At 35.5% G+C, this 15,224-nt stretch overlaps 2 protein-coding genes across 2 annotated transcripts; both read right to left on the bottom strand.

Moving 5' to 3' along the window:
• Positions 1-178: 178 nt before the first annotated feature.
• On the bottom strand, positions 179-5,356 carry klu-1 (C2H2-type domain-containing protein). Its single transcript, NM_061210.7, has 9 exons — positions 5,223-5,356; positions 2,894-2,998; positions 2,407-2,636; positions 1,896-1,985; positions 1,609-1,846; positions 1,342-1,566; positions 1,158-1,297; positions 968-1,112; positions 179-643 (listed from the first exon to the last, which is right to left on the bottom strand). Exons 1-9 carry the CDS (start codon positions 5,349-5,351, stop codon positions 314-316), a joined length of 1,632 nt encoding a protein of 543 aa, NP_493611.2. The 5' UTR covers positions 5,352-5,356; the 3' UTR covers positions 179-313.
• A 6,878-nt stretch (positions 5,357-12,234) lies between these two features.
• Positions 12,235-13,474, bottom strand: ZK909.6 (Secreted phosphoprotein 24). The gene is made up of 4 exons (NM_001026711.5): positions 13,378-13,474; positions 13,054-13,179; positions 12,886-13,007; positions 12,235-12,346 (listed from the first exon to the last, which is right to left on the bottom strand). Exons 1-4 carry the CDS (start codon positions 13,460-13,462, stop codon positions 12,305-12,307), a joined length of 375 nt encoding a protein of 124 aa, NP_001021882.2. The 5' UTR covers positions 13,463-13,474; the 3' UTR covers positions 12,235-12,304.
• Between the last annotated feature and the right edge of the window lie 1,750 nt (positions 13,475-15,224).

The raw sequence follows: 15,224 nt of genomic DNA, 5'->3' as shown, positions 1-15,224 counted from the left end.
TTTCTCTGCCGTATGCCCATTACTGAGTATATCTCGAAAATGGCTGGATGCATTATTAATGTCTGCAAGAAAAATGTATACCTTCTTAAATTTTGCCAATGGCTTCCACACACTTTTCTGAAATTTCTTCAGAAAATTTTTCATCAAAAATTTAACTTCTGGCGAAACAAAAACTATATATTAAATTTTTTATTTATATATAATATTAATAAAATTACAGTAATCGAGGCGAAACCCGTCATTGAAATTTAAAGTTTTTTGTTCATTTACTTTTGTTCATAGAGCAAAAAACGGAAGGAACCTGATACAGGTATCAAGACGTAGTATTGCGCATCGTAACATCAAATGATAACTGCCGATTGAGTACAATAGGTGCGAACGATGGAGATGGTGGTGTTGAGAGAGAAAGTGATTGGAAGGGTGAAGACACGGAAAGAAGATTTGATGATGATGCGGAAAGTATTGGTTTGAATGCGGACAACAATCCAGAACCAATTTCAACGGTTGCAGTTGACCCGATCTTTGGTGGTAGTGGTGAAGTAGTTGCACTTCGGATTGACAATTGAGATATTGGAGTTGAGATACTGGAGTCATCTGTCAGTGAATGAGTTCGCATGTGACGGGAGATCATGTCGCGGCGGCTCTATAAATATTATGTGTTGACTTTTACTTTGAAAATCTGAGTATATTCGAGCAGTTCAACATTATTTTACCGAGAGTCTTTAGATCTCACGTCTGGTTAGCGTCGCATGATGAAAAATGATTCAGACGTATTTAAATCTTGATCATGAAGCAAATATTAGAAATGTTTAATCTTAAACGCGACACCAGCCAGAAGATAGGACTATGTTCTGTTCCAAGTTAAGCTGTGATTGGGAAAGTGGACGTGTGTTTTAAACGGAAATCAACTAGACTCCAAAGCACGCGGAATCTAACATAATGATTTGAATGATCTGAACATACTTACCGCTGAATAATTACACATTGGACACGCGTATGGTTTTTCGCCTGTATGTGTTCTCAGATGAGTGGATAAATGGTCAGAACGAGAGAATACTTGATTACATGTCGGACAACTGTATGGTTTTGCTCCCGTGTGAAGACGCATGTGCCTGAATAAAAAATATGTGTCGTTTTGTCTAATCAAAATTGTATACCTTGTCAGCATATCACTTCTCGAGAAGCTTTTTGAGCACATGTTGCATTTGTGGACTTTAGAAGCATCATCTAATGTACAACTTCGCTGGCGATGTCGAGACGCTATATGCTTAGCTAATCGATCATGTACCGCAAACGCCTGAAAAAAATTGTGTAGGGTCCTCCATTTCGACAAATGTGTACCTGCCCACAAAGTGTACATGGGTACTGCATTTGCTTGGCACGACTTGAGTCATCTCTCGGTGCGAACGTCATGTCATCTTTGCTTCTGGGGAAAACTTTCAAAGGTCCTGGTGTCGAAATAGTTGAACAATCTTCTGCAGAACGAGCGGTTAACAAATTGTACATGGTTGCATTCTGCATGGCAAAAATCTGTTCTCGAGCCCAGCTGCTCACAAAGGAATTGGTCTGAAATATAGACAATGTTGAGATGTAGGTGGAGTGCTATACCGTTTCCAAGTCCTTCTTGATTTCCATTCCCGACGAAGGTCTCAACAACAACCGCTGCTCCACCTGCTCTCGCTCATCAGACGTCGGTGGTGGCGTACTACTACTCCGCTTGATCTCCCCGCCAAACTTGTGAAGCGGTTTTTTAGCGTAAATCGGCACCGAGATAGTCGATGTGTTAAGATGCCTCACGTCATCCTCCTGCGTGGGTTGCATATCGCTTTCTGACCTGCTACGCTCTCTGCATAACACTTAATTTTAAAAACAGGAGTCGGAGTTATTATTGTCACCTGGATAGTTCATATGCAGCACCCGCCGCGAGCAATTGATTAAAGTGGGCTGTGCTGTGGCCCAGCGAGGACACCGAGCGAGCTTCAAACCTGTAGATATATCAACTTTAAATATCCGCATCAACTCAGGAATTTCGTAATGAGACGTTCCAAAAATTTTCCAAAGAAAGTTATGTCCGCTTAAAGTTTTGGAAAAAACGGCCTATTTTTAGCTAAAATCTCAAATCTTGGCAGCTTCTCGGTGTTGCAGTGGTTGGAACTTAATTTTTATTTGATTATCATCTTTTAATGCATGTTTTGGCATTTTATTACGTGTTGTTTCGTTGATTGAGATTCTCATAATCAAATAAAAATTAAGTTCCAGCCGGCAGAATAGATAACCATCAGTGGGATACTGACCAAAACCGGGCCAAATCATGTTTGCAACGCGGCTATAATTAGTGATAATTTTACAGATCCCTTGTTAACTCAACATATTTGTCACCAATTTCCATATCTACTTAAAACTTACGAAAAGTGATTTCCCGAGTTGGTCGACAGGGAGTAGGGAGTTCCAGAGCAGTTAGTGTCACAATCAAACGGCGATATCAACTCTTTGCCAGCCTCGTCAAAGTCTACACTTCGATCGCGATACGTTAAGAACGACGAAGTTGTGGAGGAGAAGCTCGACCGTGCCGACGATCCAAGGTCTGATGTCGCATAGTTCGGCGATAGACGGGCGTGGTCAAATTGAGAGGAAAACTGAAAGTTGTGGGTGGAGGTAGAAAGATACACACCTATGATTTATTTTTAGAAATAAGGGGTTTGCCACCTATAATTTTAAGTTTAACATGAAATCAATTTTCAGGGCGAAGCAGGGAGTTTACGAAAAAGAGCAGTTAGAACTAAATGAATTGAGCTTAAGCTTTCTGCTATTGTTGTTATGATATTGTCTAAAAGTTTCTTTTGGAGATGATAATGCGACTTTAATTCTCTTTTACAAACTTTAGTTCCCTTACCAATTGAATACGTTGCATCAAATCTGCGGTAATCCCTTCATATGGACTGAGCGGCATTGTTGGTGAAGCTGGCTTTGAGGGAGCTTGCTCGTATATTGTCGGACACTGAAAAATGCTCATTTCATGCCGTTTCGACCCCTCCTAGTCGTTTTTTTTTCTTATTTGGAAATTCCCATTAACCCCCTCCATACGTGAAATCTGATCCTTCCTTCAAACACTTTTAACCTCTGGCTCCCCTTAGCGTGCTAGGGTTTCAGAATTCACACGAGATTCCAAGACCAGTAGTACAACAGGTTCATAGATTAATTAAAAACCCTTTTCTATAGATAGAATTCAAACTAGCAGACAATGTATAATTATGTAAATTGATACATGCAAAAATATAATTGAAAATTGTGCAATTATCAAAAAGAGAAATATGTCTACCTAATGCCAACTGATTTCATTCATGTGCATCTAACCTAAAATTTCGGTTTTTTTCAGTTTTCTAGTCTAAAGTGTATTTTAAGTTTATTGATCAAATTTGGCAAAATGTAAAACTTCGGAAGTCCGAATACGTACTTGGATTTTGGTCTTTTGAAAAAGTTTAGTAGTGATATATATTTCGACAACAATGCCTAACAAGGGTTTCCGATAAAACGTATAACATAACAGTAGGAAAAAATATCGTCAACGTTCGAAAAATTTGACTATTTATAAGTTATTTGTGAAATTCAAAAAGTGTTATTACAATATTTGGTCACATTATCACCTATTTAGGTATCACAAACTAGTAAGCCTATCAACTAACCTGAAAGGTGATCGAACGTTGTTGTAGTTTTTCACATTCTTCCTCATATTCATTTAGAGTTTTCATATTCGAGCCACACAAACACGCATAAAAAACTGCGAGGGAGTGGAAAACGGAAGTAAGACGAATTTTTCAGTTCGTTATTTTTTTGTTGGTCTTGTTGTTGACTACTAGATTGAAAAAATATATCGAGCGTAAAAATGGGACAAAAAAAGGGGGGGGGGGGAAAGAAATGACCTAAAAGTGAGCAGAAAAGTAAAAAATGAGAGACATCTAATTATTATTCATACTTTACTCTATTTTTTTTTCTTTTCAAATGGTCTGTGACTCAGGAAACCGAGTTGCATGATAGGATGGTGCACATTCGAAATTTTCTACAAATCTAGAACTCTAGTGTTTCAACTTTATCACTTTAACCAAACCTGCTGCAACATAGTTGCCTGTCTACTCCCGAAGTTGACATTTTTAAGTAAGAAATGATATAAAGATAACCTAAATCGATGTTGCCAACAATTAGCTGCAGGTAAACATGCAGATATGGCGCAGTAAACTTCTCCATAAGATGCACCCGCCAACCAAACAAAAATTCACTACTGCAACCCCCCCCCCCCCTGCATTTTATCATTGCTCTCCTCATTCCATTAGATCAACATTTACCCTTTGATGACGTCAATGAGGAATTATGTAAATTCAAGAACTATATGCTTAATCGGATTTGTGGTTTTTTTCAATACGGGTGGCGTGGGTGATGATATTATGATTTTCAGAAAAACAGTTTTTTGTTTGAAGAAAATGCAGTAAAGTAATCTAGTGGTGATAGGCTTCGCGCACGGTTTTCGAACTTTTGGCACGTTCACTGCTGCCAAAATCCACGTGAACCTATTTAAATTGATTGATTAAACAATAGCAAAAAACAAGCGCCAAGCAGACACAAAGGTAGTTATTGAACATATGATATTCATGTTGAAGTGACTTCATGAAAACACGATCATTAGTTACAAAAAATATATTAGCTAGGTTACGGCACTTTGTCTTTCGGAATAGTTTTAATAGCGTATATGGAGCTTATTTATAGTTGTGACCCAGAAAAAGTTAAAACTCGACCAACAAATGTATCTTTGCTTTTTTTTCGTAAAATAATAAAAGTATTCGTGAACAGTTTCCAAAATTCGTAGCTTTCGTTCGTATTTTTTCGATACTCAAACCTACATTTGTATTCCAATAGGCCCTCCCAACTGTAATCCACCCACATTCTCAATGTCATCCATCACATTTTGACTACAACTACAAAATTATGATAGCCAGAAAACATCATACATCATCCATTCTCCATATGTTTCGTTTTTTCTTCTTTTCCTGCTCCCCCACTTTTTTCCTTCTTTTTCCCAAGCCCATAAAGAAAAGATTCTAAAAATAGAGTTAAAAAGGAAAAGAAAAAGGATGTGTGCATACGACTATACAAGACCAAAATCTTCTTGTTTTTTTTTCGGTGAAAACCAAGAAATTCTCTTGGGAAGTTCAATGTGGAACACTCCTTACCGCTATTGTTGAGATCACCAATGCCGGAGGTTTCCGTGGATGTGTTGCTGGGGCTGTTACTGCAACTGCAACTGGTGTCGCAACTACTACTGTAGGCTCTGCTACAGATGCTTCATCACTCTGGCTCATCCCACCTGGAATTTTAAATCATTATTTTGATTTGCGACTTTAAAGTTGGGAAAGGCACAAGGAAAGTATAATAAATGCGAAAAAAGTGCACCGGAAATGGGCTAACGGGCGGGTAGAACTCCCTGACGGAAATTAGTAGAAGACAACTTTCTAGGGGGATCGGTTTAGAAGTGTTCTGATTATTGGAACATGATAAATGATGTCACCGAATTAAAAAATCAAGAGTTGTGACAAATCTTAGAACTCCGCAATTTAAATGCAATTAAAAAAAAAATTGAATAAAATTAAAATTACATTTCAAGTTACCTAGTACGACTGCCTTGTGCCTTTTTTTAAAAATAAGGTTTGGCAAATTTGGAGTTCTAAGATTTTTTTAATTTGGTAAAACGACGAAAGAAATAATTTCGGTTACCACCTTTCCTTATATATATATATACATATACAAGTGACAGCTTCACAATATTTTGAATGGCTGCTGCCCATCAAAAAAGCTTAAAAGGTTACGTAACTGGAGGTTTTGAGCAAATCGGCTTCACCGAAAATTTCCAAGGTTTAACTGGGATTCATCTGCGATTTTATAGATTTGGTCGATAGATTAACCGATCACTTGGATTTTCTTAGATTACGTAGTTAGGGATCAGTGAAGTTAGTGATAAATAATATTGTTTATCTATGCAGGTACGTAAAATCTCAATACATTTATTTTAACGGCATAAACAAAAAAAAGCAGAGGCCTGCACGCAACCCATCACTTCTTTTCTAAATTTTGAGGGCACTCACTGAGCCTTACTCACTGTGACTTAGGGTTGCCATAGTATTTTTTTAATGAGAAAATGTTAGCGATTCATGTTCAAATTTCAGTTCTAAATCCCATAGAAATCTACTGTATCATTATACAAAGTGTGGTATTAGGTGGAGTCAATAAGTTCTGGGTAAAATTTCATACCTTGTTTTGTTGCATTCCGATTTTTTTTGAAATTATGAGAATTCATGCGTTCAACTATGGTTTTTCATTTGTTGGTAGCCACAAAAATTATCTACCTCCCGAAGCGACCCAACGCGGTGCCATTTTTCTGGCTTCTGCCCGATCTCGCTTCTTTTCAGCTTTCATGTAAGGTCTATGTGCGAATTTTGATTAGTTATTAATTCAATTGAGGTAAGAAAAATAAAAAATTTGGAAAAAAACTCGTTCAAAAATATTTTGTTCAGAATTATTGATTTTTAATCAAAAATGATGCAAATGTGTCTAAGAAAAGTAAAAAAATACTAGCAAATTATTTAGAAATTTTTGAGTACTTTGGGGTTTTCAAATTTAATGCATTAGAATCAAATGTGTTGTTAGAAATTAAAAATTAGCTCAGACACATTTTCATTATTTTTGTTCAAAAAATCAATAGTACAAATGATTTTTGAGAATTTTTGGTCTACCAACAAAAGTGTTTTAGAACTAACTTTTTCAAAAATTCTACTTTAAAAAAAAACAGTATACTGAAATCTCTGAAAAATACTGAAAAAATACTGAAAACAAATAAAGCAAACCGAAATCTTTCACCAAAACGCACGGATTTTTAACTAAAATTTCCAGAAGTTTGGCAAATGTGGAACTTCATTTGAAATTCATAATGTCGGAAAATCAATGGTATATTATTAAAAAAGTGGAGGGTGAGGTGTTGATCATGTTATCTAAAAATTCAATTATGCTTGGGTTCGAGAACAAGAGAGCAAACCTTCAGATTTACCTTCAGATTTTTTCTCAGAAAAAAGTTGAAATAAAATGAAAAATTATACAGGGAATGTGGGAAGAAGATGATCTTCATCCCAAATGTCTCACTATCAGCTTGATTGAAATAACTTTCTCATTTTGAAGACAGATCTCATGACAAGCCGATTATGTATGTGACTCTTGCCTTGATAAAAACAGGTGGATTCTTGACTTTCCGGTCAAGAAGGTGTCGCATGATGATTTGTGATTTTTGCGGAGAAAGCGTATGCATTCACGGCACAAATACACCTGTTGCGGGGAAAATAATCACGTTTTTCATAAATCCTAAAGGATCCTACTAGGAATCGAAAAAATGATCAATGGGTCCACTGGTGACTGGCGCCTGTTGTCTAATATCTCTAGCCTAACCACCTGGTAGCTCCAAAAATACAAAAAGAGCACTAAGGTGTGAGATTCTATCTGTTTAAAAAAAAAACTAAAAAACTCTAGAAATCCCGTGAAATAATGAAAGCAATGTACATATTCAGTTTTTTGTCGGAGAAAATTCGGAAGAATTGAACGACAAAAAAAAAATGAATGAGGAAATAAAACATAATAAATCGATCTCCGGGGAAAATGAGACATCGTAGGCTGGAAAGTGTAAGTTGGATCAAAAGTTCAAGATATGTAGTTTGTGTTTTGTTGTAATGTAGTTAATATTTTAATTTGAAAAAGTCATCCGCTTTTACCTGGCGCATGCGAATAAACTAATATATCATTCTTTTTCAATCCAAGACGTACAGTTCTCACTGAAAATTTTTTGAAATTTCATTTGATCCTAACAATTATAATAAGATTAAGTCACCTTCACTTCCTCGAGTTAAACAGGAAGTATTAAAATATTTTATAGAAGATTAGCAAATTTCAAATGTGAATAATACCGTGTAAATCATAAATAAAAACAATGATTTTGGGGTAGTCATGGGTGGACACCAATTCTGAAAAAAAGTGTTTGGGACACCGGGAATGCAAAAGGTGGTAATTGTGTGGTACATGCCCTTATTTTTGATAATGTTTATCATTTCTTAAATGTGAAATGCTTAATGGATTGAAGTTTCCTTCACACCGGAAAATGTAATTTAAAAAACACCTTAAGACAACACCAAATAATGATTTGAAAAATTTGAAATAAATGAAAACGAAATAAAATTCGTCAAAATAACCGCAGAAAAAGTTCACGGTGCTTATTGTTATGCTGAAAAAGAGCTCATCTTGAAAATGAGTGCATGCAATACGGTCGTAGGCTCATCATCGGAAATTATGGTAACAAAATTCACCAGATCTTCTATCCACACTAACTTTGCCATCTATAGTAACTGTATTGAGTAATACGGGCGATTTAGTCACTGGAGCATTAGCGGCAGACTTTCACAGAATAATGGTGAAATATGAGTATGATATATGAATTTAGAATTAGATCTTTAATCCTTGATTTAGTTATCTGCTTGATTTATTGGTTTTAAGTTAAAAATCAAACTTATGATAGTTTCGGTAAGAAAATCTAGATATTTTGCTAGATATTTTCTGATTGTGAGGATAAAAGTTAGTGGGTGGTTGCCGTTGTCTACAGAAAAATGCAGGACACTGGGTGCCGAAAAGAGAGAAATACTAGATTTTGTAGTAGGATTTGAAATTGATAAACAGCACATCGATCTCAAAAAAACTAGGCATAAAAAAGCGAGCAAAAAACGAAAAAAACCCGGGATAGAAGAGAGTGGAGAGAGAAAGACATAGCGAGGTCTACTTTCCAATTCCCTCTCTCCTTTTCTCTTCGTCTTCTATTCCCATCACAAAAACCACCCTCAGGCGTGGCGTCGGGCACAGGGACTAGTCATCGAGAAAGAGAATGAGAGAAGGGACGACGAGTGGGGGTGGCTGAGGGAGGCAAAGCACATAGGAAGAAAAAGAAGCTTTTGAAAAAGAAGTAGGTCCCTTCTTTCTCCCCGTGACACTTGAGATATAGCCACTACCACCACCACAACCACTACAGAGCGAGAGAAAAGAGAAAGACATGCACATTTTGAATGAATAATTGGTGAAAGGATCTGGAGAGGAGATGAAGCTCATGAGCCATTTAGAGAAACGAGTACCACACGAAGAAAAAACGAAAAAAAAAATGCTATGAATTGTATATGATGTCGTGGTGGTGGTGGTGGTGGAGATGGAGGAGGAATGAGAGGACGATGATGTGATGTTGGTTCTTGATGTGAATTTGTGAATAGAGATAAAAGAAAGAAGAAAAAGATAAGCAGTGGAGGGATACGGTAGGCTAGGGGATGTTGGCAACATGTTATCAGCTTTCGAACGTTCTCTGATGAATTGAGACCAAGGAATATGACACTGAGGATGGGTATGAGGATGTACCGATACGTTACTATACTAGGTGGTCCATAATTATGCGGACCGCAATTCGCTCTTACAAAAGCTGATTTGAACGTTCAAAATTATGATGACAACACATATTTCATTCCACATTTGGTGAGGAAAAAAATTATGTCACACTTTCAAAATAACCACTTGTGCAATGCTACAGGTACAGGACATTCCGAAAAACGACGCTGGCAAGAAACTCATAGGGGTTGTTTGATTCTAATGTCGTTTTTAGGTATGCACGCAGATTTGAGCACTTTTTGGAATGATTTTTTGAGCATACGTTTAGCAACATAATTCATTGATGTTTGCTTCTGACGTTGATGTGGTCAATGATTGAAGGAAGACAAATCAAGAAAATCACAAAGCCGACGTTTGACTTGGCATGCCAGTTATGTAAAATTCTACTATTCTTTTTTTCCTCGTGGAAAAAAATATGCGTTTTTCGGATTGCATACCGGGATACACCGAAATCTGTAATTAGCTACTGAGCTCCTTGTAAAATCGGCTTTGCTGACTGTCAAAAACTTACCCAACGGGAGCTTGGTATTATATGAAGAAGATTCCATATACAAAAATCGTTGCGTGCCAAAAATTCGTCAGCGTGGAAGATGATTCTAGTTTGACAAATTAAAATTTTTCTAATCAACTAATTGAAAAATATTTCAGATATCAATAAACAAATGAAAAAATAATTTAAAATTTGTCAGGCGTGAAAAAAACATCTATTCGTGAGAGCAACTCTGGCCCGCATATTTATGGGCCACCCTGCACTTTCCTGGATCAGGAATAAATGGATAACATACTCCGTTGCAAAACTTTGGAATTGGAACAGAATTTTTTTGCTATTAGGGAATTAATTGCTCTTGGAACGCAGGAAAGTAAACTAGCTGGTATCAAAGTACCAAATAAAAAAGGTGCTGGCAACAAGGTGCTTACGCTTTTGCTTATTAGATTTATTTTGGATACTTTAGACATTAGGCGATTGAAATTAAATTATGTTGATAAGTGACGCCAAAAATTAAATAAAACGTTGTTTTCTAGTAGACATATTGCTAGAAAAGTATTGCGTTCATTCAGGAATACAGAAATTATGTACTTTTTTGAGACACAAATCTTTCAATCGAACGTTTGAATGTTATTCGTTAATGATATTAAGAATCAGAGTTCTACCTCCTTTTTTCTAAAAAAAAACTACACTAGTATGAATATACAATTTGAGCAGTCTAGTTAATCATAATGTTATTCAATAAGAAAGTATTCATCTTCATTCTTGCCACCCAAAGATCGAGAAATATATGAGACTGCAAGACTACTTTTCAAACATTACATACAGGGCATTTTTCCCACCTCTACGACTTTAAAGGCGCGCGCATGTATACAAAATGGTCCCGCCATTGGTCTCGCCACGCGCTCAACAAATCAATGGGATGCGCGTGGCGAGACCATTGCGCGAAAATGCGCGCGCCTTTAAAGTCGTAGAAGTTGGAAAAAAAAATGCACTGTAACTTTGCTACAATTATCAATCTTACTTAAAAAATTTAATTTAATATTCATGGATAATGTTCACTTTTTCATTTTTTTTGTCTGCAACTTGAGTTTCCCATAAAAATACGAGTTTACTAAAGCTTCCACAGAGATCTGGAAAAAAGTAAGTGTAATTCTACTAGAGGCTTTAATACTTATTAAGACTGTAAGACTGTAGAGAGAGACTGTAGAGAATAGAGAAAATACGGTGATTACTTTGAAGAGCGCCAAAAATAATTGACAGTGAGGCTCTAGATACTATTCTGCCTGAAACAAAATTTGCAGTGAAACTACTTTCAGAAAATAATAAGTTTTCATATAGTTAATATTCCTTTTTCTAATCTCAGTTTCTCAAAAGCTCTTTCTCTCCGCCTCATCAGAGTTTTATCCATTAATTCATTCCCAGTTCTTGTCTTCCGATTGACGCACATTGATCAGATTATCCTATTTTTTATTTCATTGGCCAGGAGGAAAAAGAAATTGAGAAAAAAATGGAAAAGAAATGAATAAACGGGAGAAGGCGTGTGCTCTTTTTTCCATCCTAATGTTTTAGTATTAATCCGATCAAAAATCTTCAAACATCACAAAATATTCAATACACACGCAATGTGAACCACACGTGTTTTATGTTGGCGGAATTTCAAATTTCTGAAAAACTCAGAAAACTTGAGTTTCGGGAAGAGAAGTACTCTTTCAGAATTTGCCGGTTTGCCGATTTGTCGGAAATTTCCATTTTCGGCAAATTGACAATTTGCCGTTTCCCGGATATCAGCTTTGCTGGAAATGTTTAGAGGAATTTTTTAAAGACGGAAACACTTGAGCAGTGCCTTTTTGAACTTTTTTCCCGTTTTCTTTAGATATTTACATAGAATTTGCTTACTTTTCAAAATAGATGTAGGAACATTCATATGATGCGTACAGTTTTGCCGATTGAAATTGAAATTCTGAAATTTCCAAAAAAAATGTGCAAAACCACAATTTGCCGAAAATTTTCGGCGATTACCGTTTTTCCGGCAAATTCAGCAAATCGGCAATTTGCCTGTTTGCCAATAGAGTTTGATCATTTCTAAATAAAATCAAACACATTTTTTCGAGAAGTTTTTTTGTTGCGCCCCCCCCCCCCCCTTTAATCCTTTTTTTGTTTGGTATCCTGGTTATAAAAAGTTATCTGGAAAAACAGGAATCGTTTTCTTTTTTGAGTAAGCTATAAGACTGCTACGAAACACCAGGTAAAAATGTTTATAATTAATTTATCATGCAGAAACGCAAAAGTATGAGTGAACATCCAAACATGTCAGTCGTCACATTCTGGCCTGTAGATTTTCACTTCCATTCGCTGAAAATTGATTTTCATTAGTGAAATTGAAGAAAAACTTGAGGGGGGGGGCATTTCTACCAGGGGTGCGCGGTAATCTGAAATTTCCGGCAATGGGCAATTCCGGAAATTGCCGGTTTTGGACATTTTCGGCAATTGGCAATTCCGACAATTGCAAAAATTGCTGGAGTTGCCGAAATTGCCGATTGCCGGAAATTTTCGGCATTTTTCAAACCTAATTATTTTTCTGGAAATGAAAATATTTCAACTTGTTTTTTAGTATTCGGTTAGCCATGCTCTTAAAGAAAACGTTCAACCATCCACGATTAAATAATTTTGAGCTTGAAAAGACAACATTGGTCTGTAAAATGCATGTTTAGACTTCTAAATCTTTGAAAAGTATCAAATTTCTATTTCCGGCAATTCTGATTTCTGGCAATCGGTGGTTCCGACAATTGTTACAATTGCACTTTCATTTTGATATATTTTAAAAGAGTTTTTTTTTGGAAAGCGTAAAAACATTTTATCGATGCCTAATTCTGTGAATTTCCAATGCTTACATCATCCACAATCGTTCCGTTGTAAGGCGTTGTATCGTTGAAACTGTCAGCTAATGATGTTGGCAAATCGGCGTCAGAACTCGGTGGTGATGTTTCTTCTTCTGATTTTTCTGCATTTTGTTCTAAAATTGGAATTAGTGTTAATTTCCAAAAGAAATTCAAATTTACTCTGAACACAAGATTTTCTTATGTTGTCCTCTTCCTCCGAATCTCCAACTTGTCTGTCAATTTTTGTCTTGTAGGAATTTTCATCTGCTATAACTGTGTTTTGTGGTGGGAAGAGGTATTGAATATCTGAAAACTCGAAGTTTTGCAGTTTTTTGCACTGAGCCCCGTGACACCGTGGGTAGGCGTAGTTTACAGTTAAGAAGAAAAATAATCGATGCAAGAAAAACGTCAAGATTTTTGATCTATAAATTATTAGCGGATTTGGCCGTTTTTAGGAAAATTATAGTGAACATGTTTTTGGAAAATTAAAGATATAAAACTTACTTTTCATTTCAATAGGAAACGAGGCCACAAATGCAACACCCATCAGACAGCTAATTAACAATACAAACATTGATTTGTAAAACATTTCTGGAAATTTCTGAAAAATTCGATTATTATAGCTATTTCTAACACACATTTTTAACGGAAAAAATACATTGCTTCCTACAATTTCTTTCTCCATCTTTTTCTCGTTTCAAATTTAATTGGAGAAAGGAATTTGTGTGAAAAACATAAGAGACGGAAGAAAATTGAATTGAATCGAAAAAAATGGAAGGATGATTCACTAGTTAAGAGAGTGGAAAGAGAAAACTTGAAAAGTGAAAAGTGAAGTGAAAGTGAGAAAAGTGATGAAAAAAACAACGAAAACATTTAGTTTTTGGTGTTAATTGCAAAGTGTGAGTGAAGACGACTGATAGGAGGATATGACCTAGATGTGCCTATAAGTCTAGGAAAATGGATATGATAGCATTATCACTTACAATTAACCATCATATTTAACAAATTTTAATTCTGTGGATTTGTAGAATTTACCGAATTCTGCATGTTCTGAAAATTGCCGTGTATAAAAAAAAACTATTTAAAGAAAATTTGGTCCTTTTTTTAATACTTATTTTATTTAATAACTTTTTAAAACGTTTGTGTTGCTTTTATACTTTGCACAAGAACTCCACACGGCAACTTTAAAGAATTGCTGCACTTACATAGTGCTAGCCAAACTAAATATTTGTAGTTAATAGCGTCGATATTTTCGATGATAAGTTCCAAAAACAACTACTATATATGGAATAGAAAAAACAAGTTGTGGAAAGCTTTTTGATGATTTTTCTTGAAGACAACTAATATTTTGAAATACTAACAATAAGAAAACCTAGAGCATGTTTCTCATAGCGTTTTTAGCTGTAATTTGAAAAAAACTTTAAACCACCAATGTTCCGTCTGACTCATAATTTCTCAATATACCTTGATTCAAAAAATTGTAAGAATAAAAATAGTAGATCCACTTAACGGGCGGCAATTAGAACTTTGGAAAACTAAAGAAAGAAAGAGAGAAAGTTAGAGAAAAAGGTGGAAAGCGAAAAAAAAAGAAATATAAAAAAGTGGGAGGCTAAGTGTTTGTTGTGTTCGAATCACTTAATCTTTATGGGAAAACAACGAAAAAGAAGACTTTCACGGATGAATTGGCTTAGAATTTAGATGTGATGACGCAGCAAAGGCCACTTTGCGGAACGTTCGAAATAATCATGATTTCAGTTTATAAGTGTGTTGATGTCAGATAATAACTTTAATTTATTCAGAAAACTTTGATGTTACTCATTGTCAGAGTTGTTCAAAAAGTTAAAAACAAAAGTTTTACTAGCACTTGAAGGCGTAATAAAATATGAACTTTGGCGAAAATTGCGAAATCGATGTGAATATAACTTGAAACTTTCTTAGAACTTTTGGAGAACTAACAGTTTGGAAGATTTTGAACGGTTCGACCCAAAATGTACATTTAAAGATGTAAACAATATAGAGGATGTTTGATTACCTATCGGTTTAATTAACGAAATAAAACAATAAAAAAATAAAAATAAAATACCAAAAAATGCAATAAAAGACGATAATTCCAAAAAATTCAACATCGGACAGATGCGACACAGAAAAGTAAGCAAAGTTTGAGATGCTAGCTATAATCAGTGTACTTTTTCGAAATTTTGAACCGCCATAAATTTTGAGAAGTTTTTTGAAATTCGAGGAGCAACAAATAATAACTTAGGAGTGTTGCCTAGCACACCGAATTTTAGATAGTGACAAGTGTCACTTCTACAGTTTATAATAAATTAATGGCTACAAAAAGTCAAGAATGT

Source organism: Caenorhabditis elegans, chromosome I (genome assembly GCF_000002985.6).
Source record: "Caenorhabditis elegans chromosome I".
NCBI lineage: Eukaryota > Metazoa > Nematoda > Chromadorea > Rhabditida > Rhabditidae > Caenorhabditis > Caenorhabditis elegans.
This window is presented reverse-complemented; position numbering and strand designations above follow the sequence as displayed.

Excerpts from the sequence above, each read along its gene's own strand:
- klu-1 (NM_061210.7), bottom strand. The coding sequence starts at position 5,351 with ATGAGCCAGAGTGATGAAGCATCTGTAGCAGAGCCTACAGTAGTAGTT. Across the intron at positions 1,847-1,895 it reads GCTGCATATGAACTATCCAG|AGAGCGTAGCAGGTCAGAAA; the intron begins GTGACAATAATA and ends AGTGTTATGCAG. Across the intron at positions 644-967 it reads CAATGTGTAATTATTCAGCG|AGCCGCCGCGACATGATCTC; the intron begins GTAAGTATGTTC and ends TAATATTTATAG.
- ZK909.6 (NM_001026711.5), bottom strand. The coding sequence starts at position 13,462 with ATGTTTTACAAATCAATGTTTGTATTGTTAATTAGCTGTCTGATGGGT. Across the intron at positions 13,180-13,377 it reads GTTTCCTATTGAAATGAAAA|ATATTCAATACCTCTTCCCA; the intron begins GTAAGTTTTATA and ends TCGAGTTTTCAG. Across the intron at positions 13,008-13,053 it reads AAGAAAATCTTGTGTTCAGA|AACAAAATGCAGAAAAATCA; the intron begins GTAAATTTGAAT and ends TTCCAATTTTAG.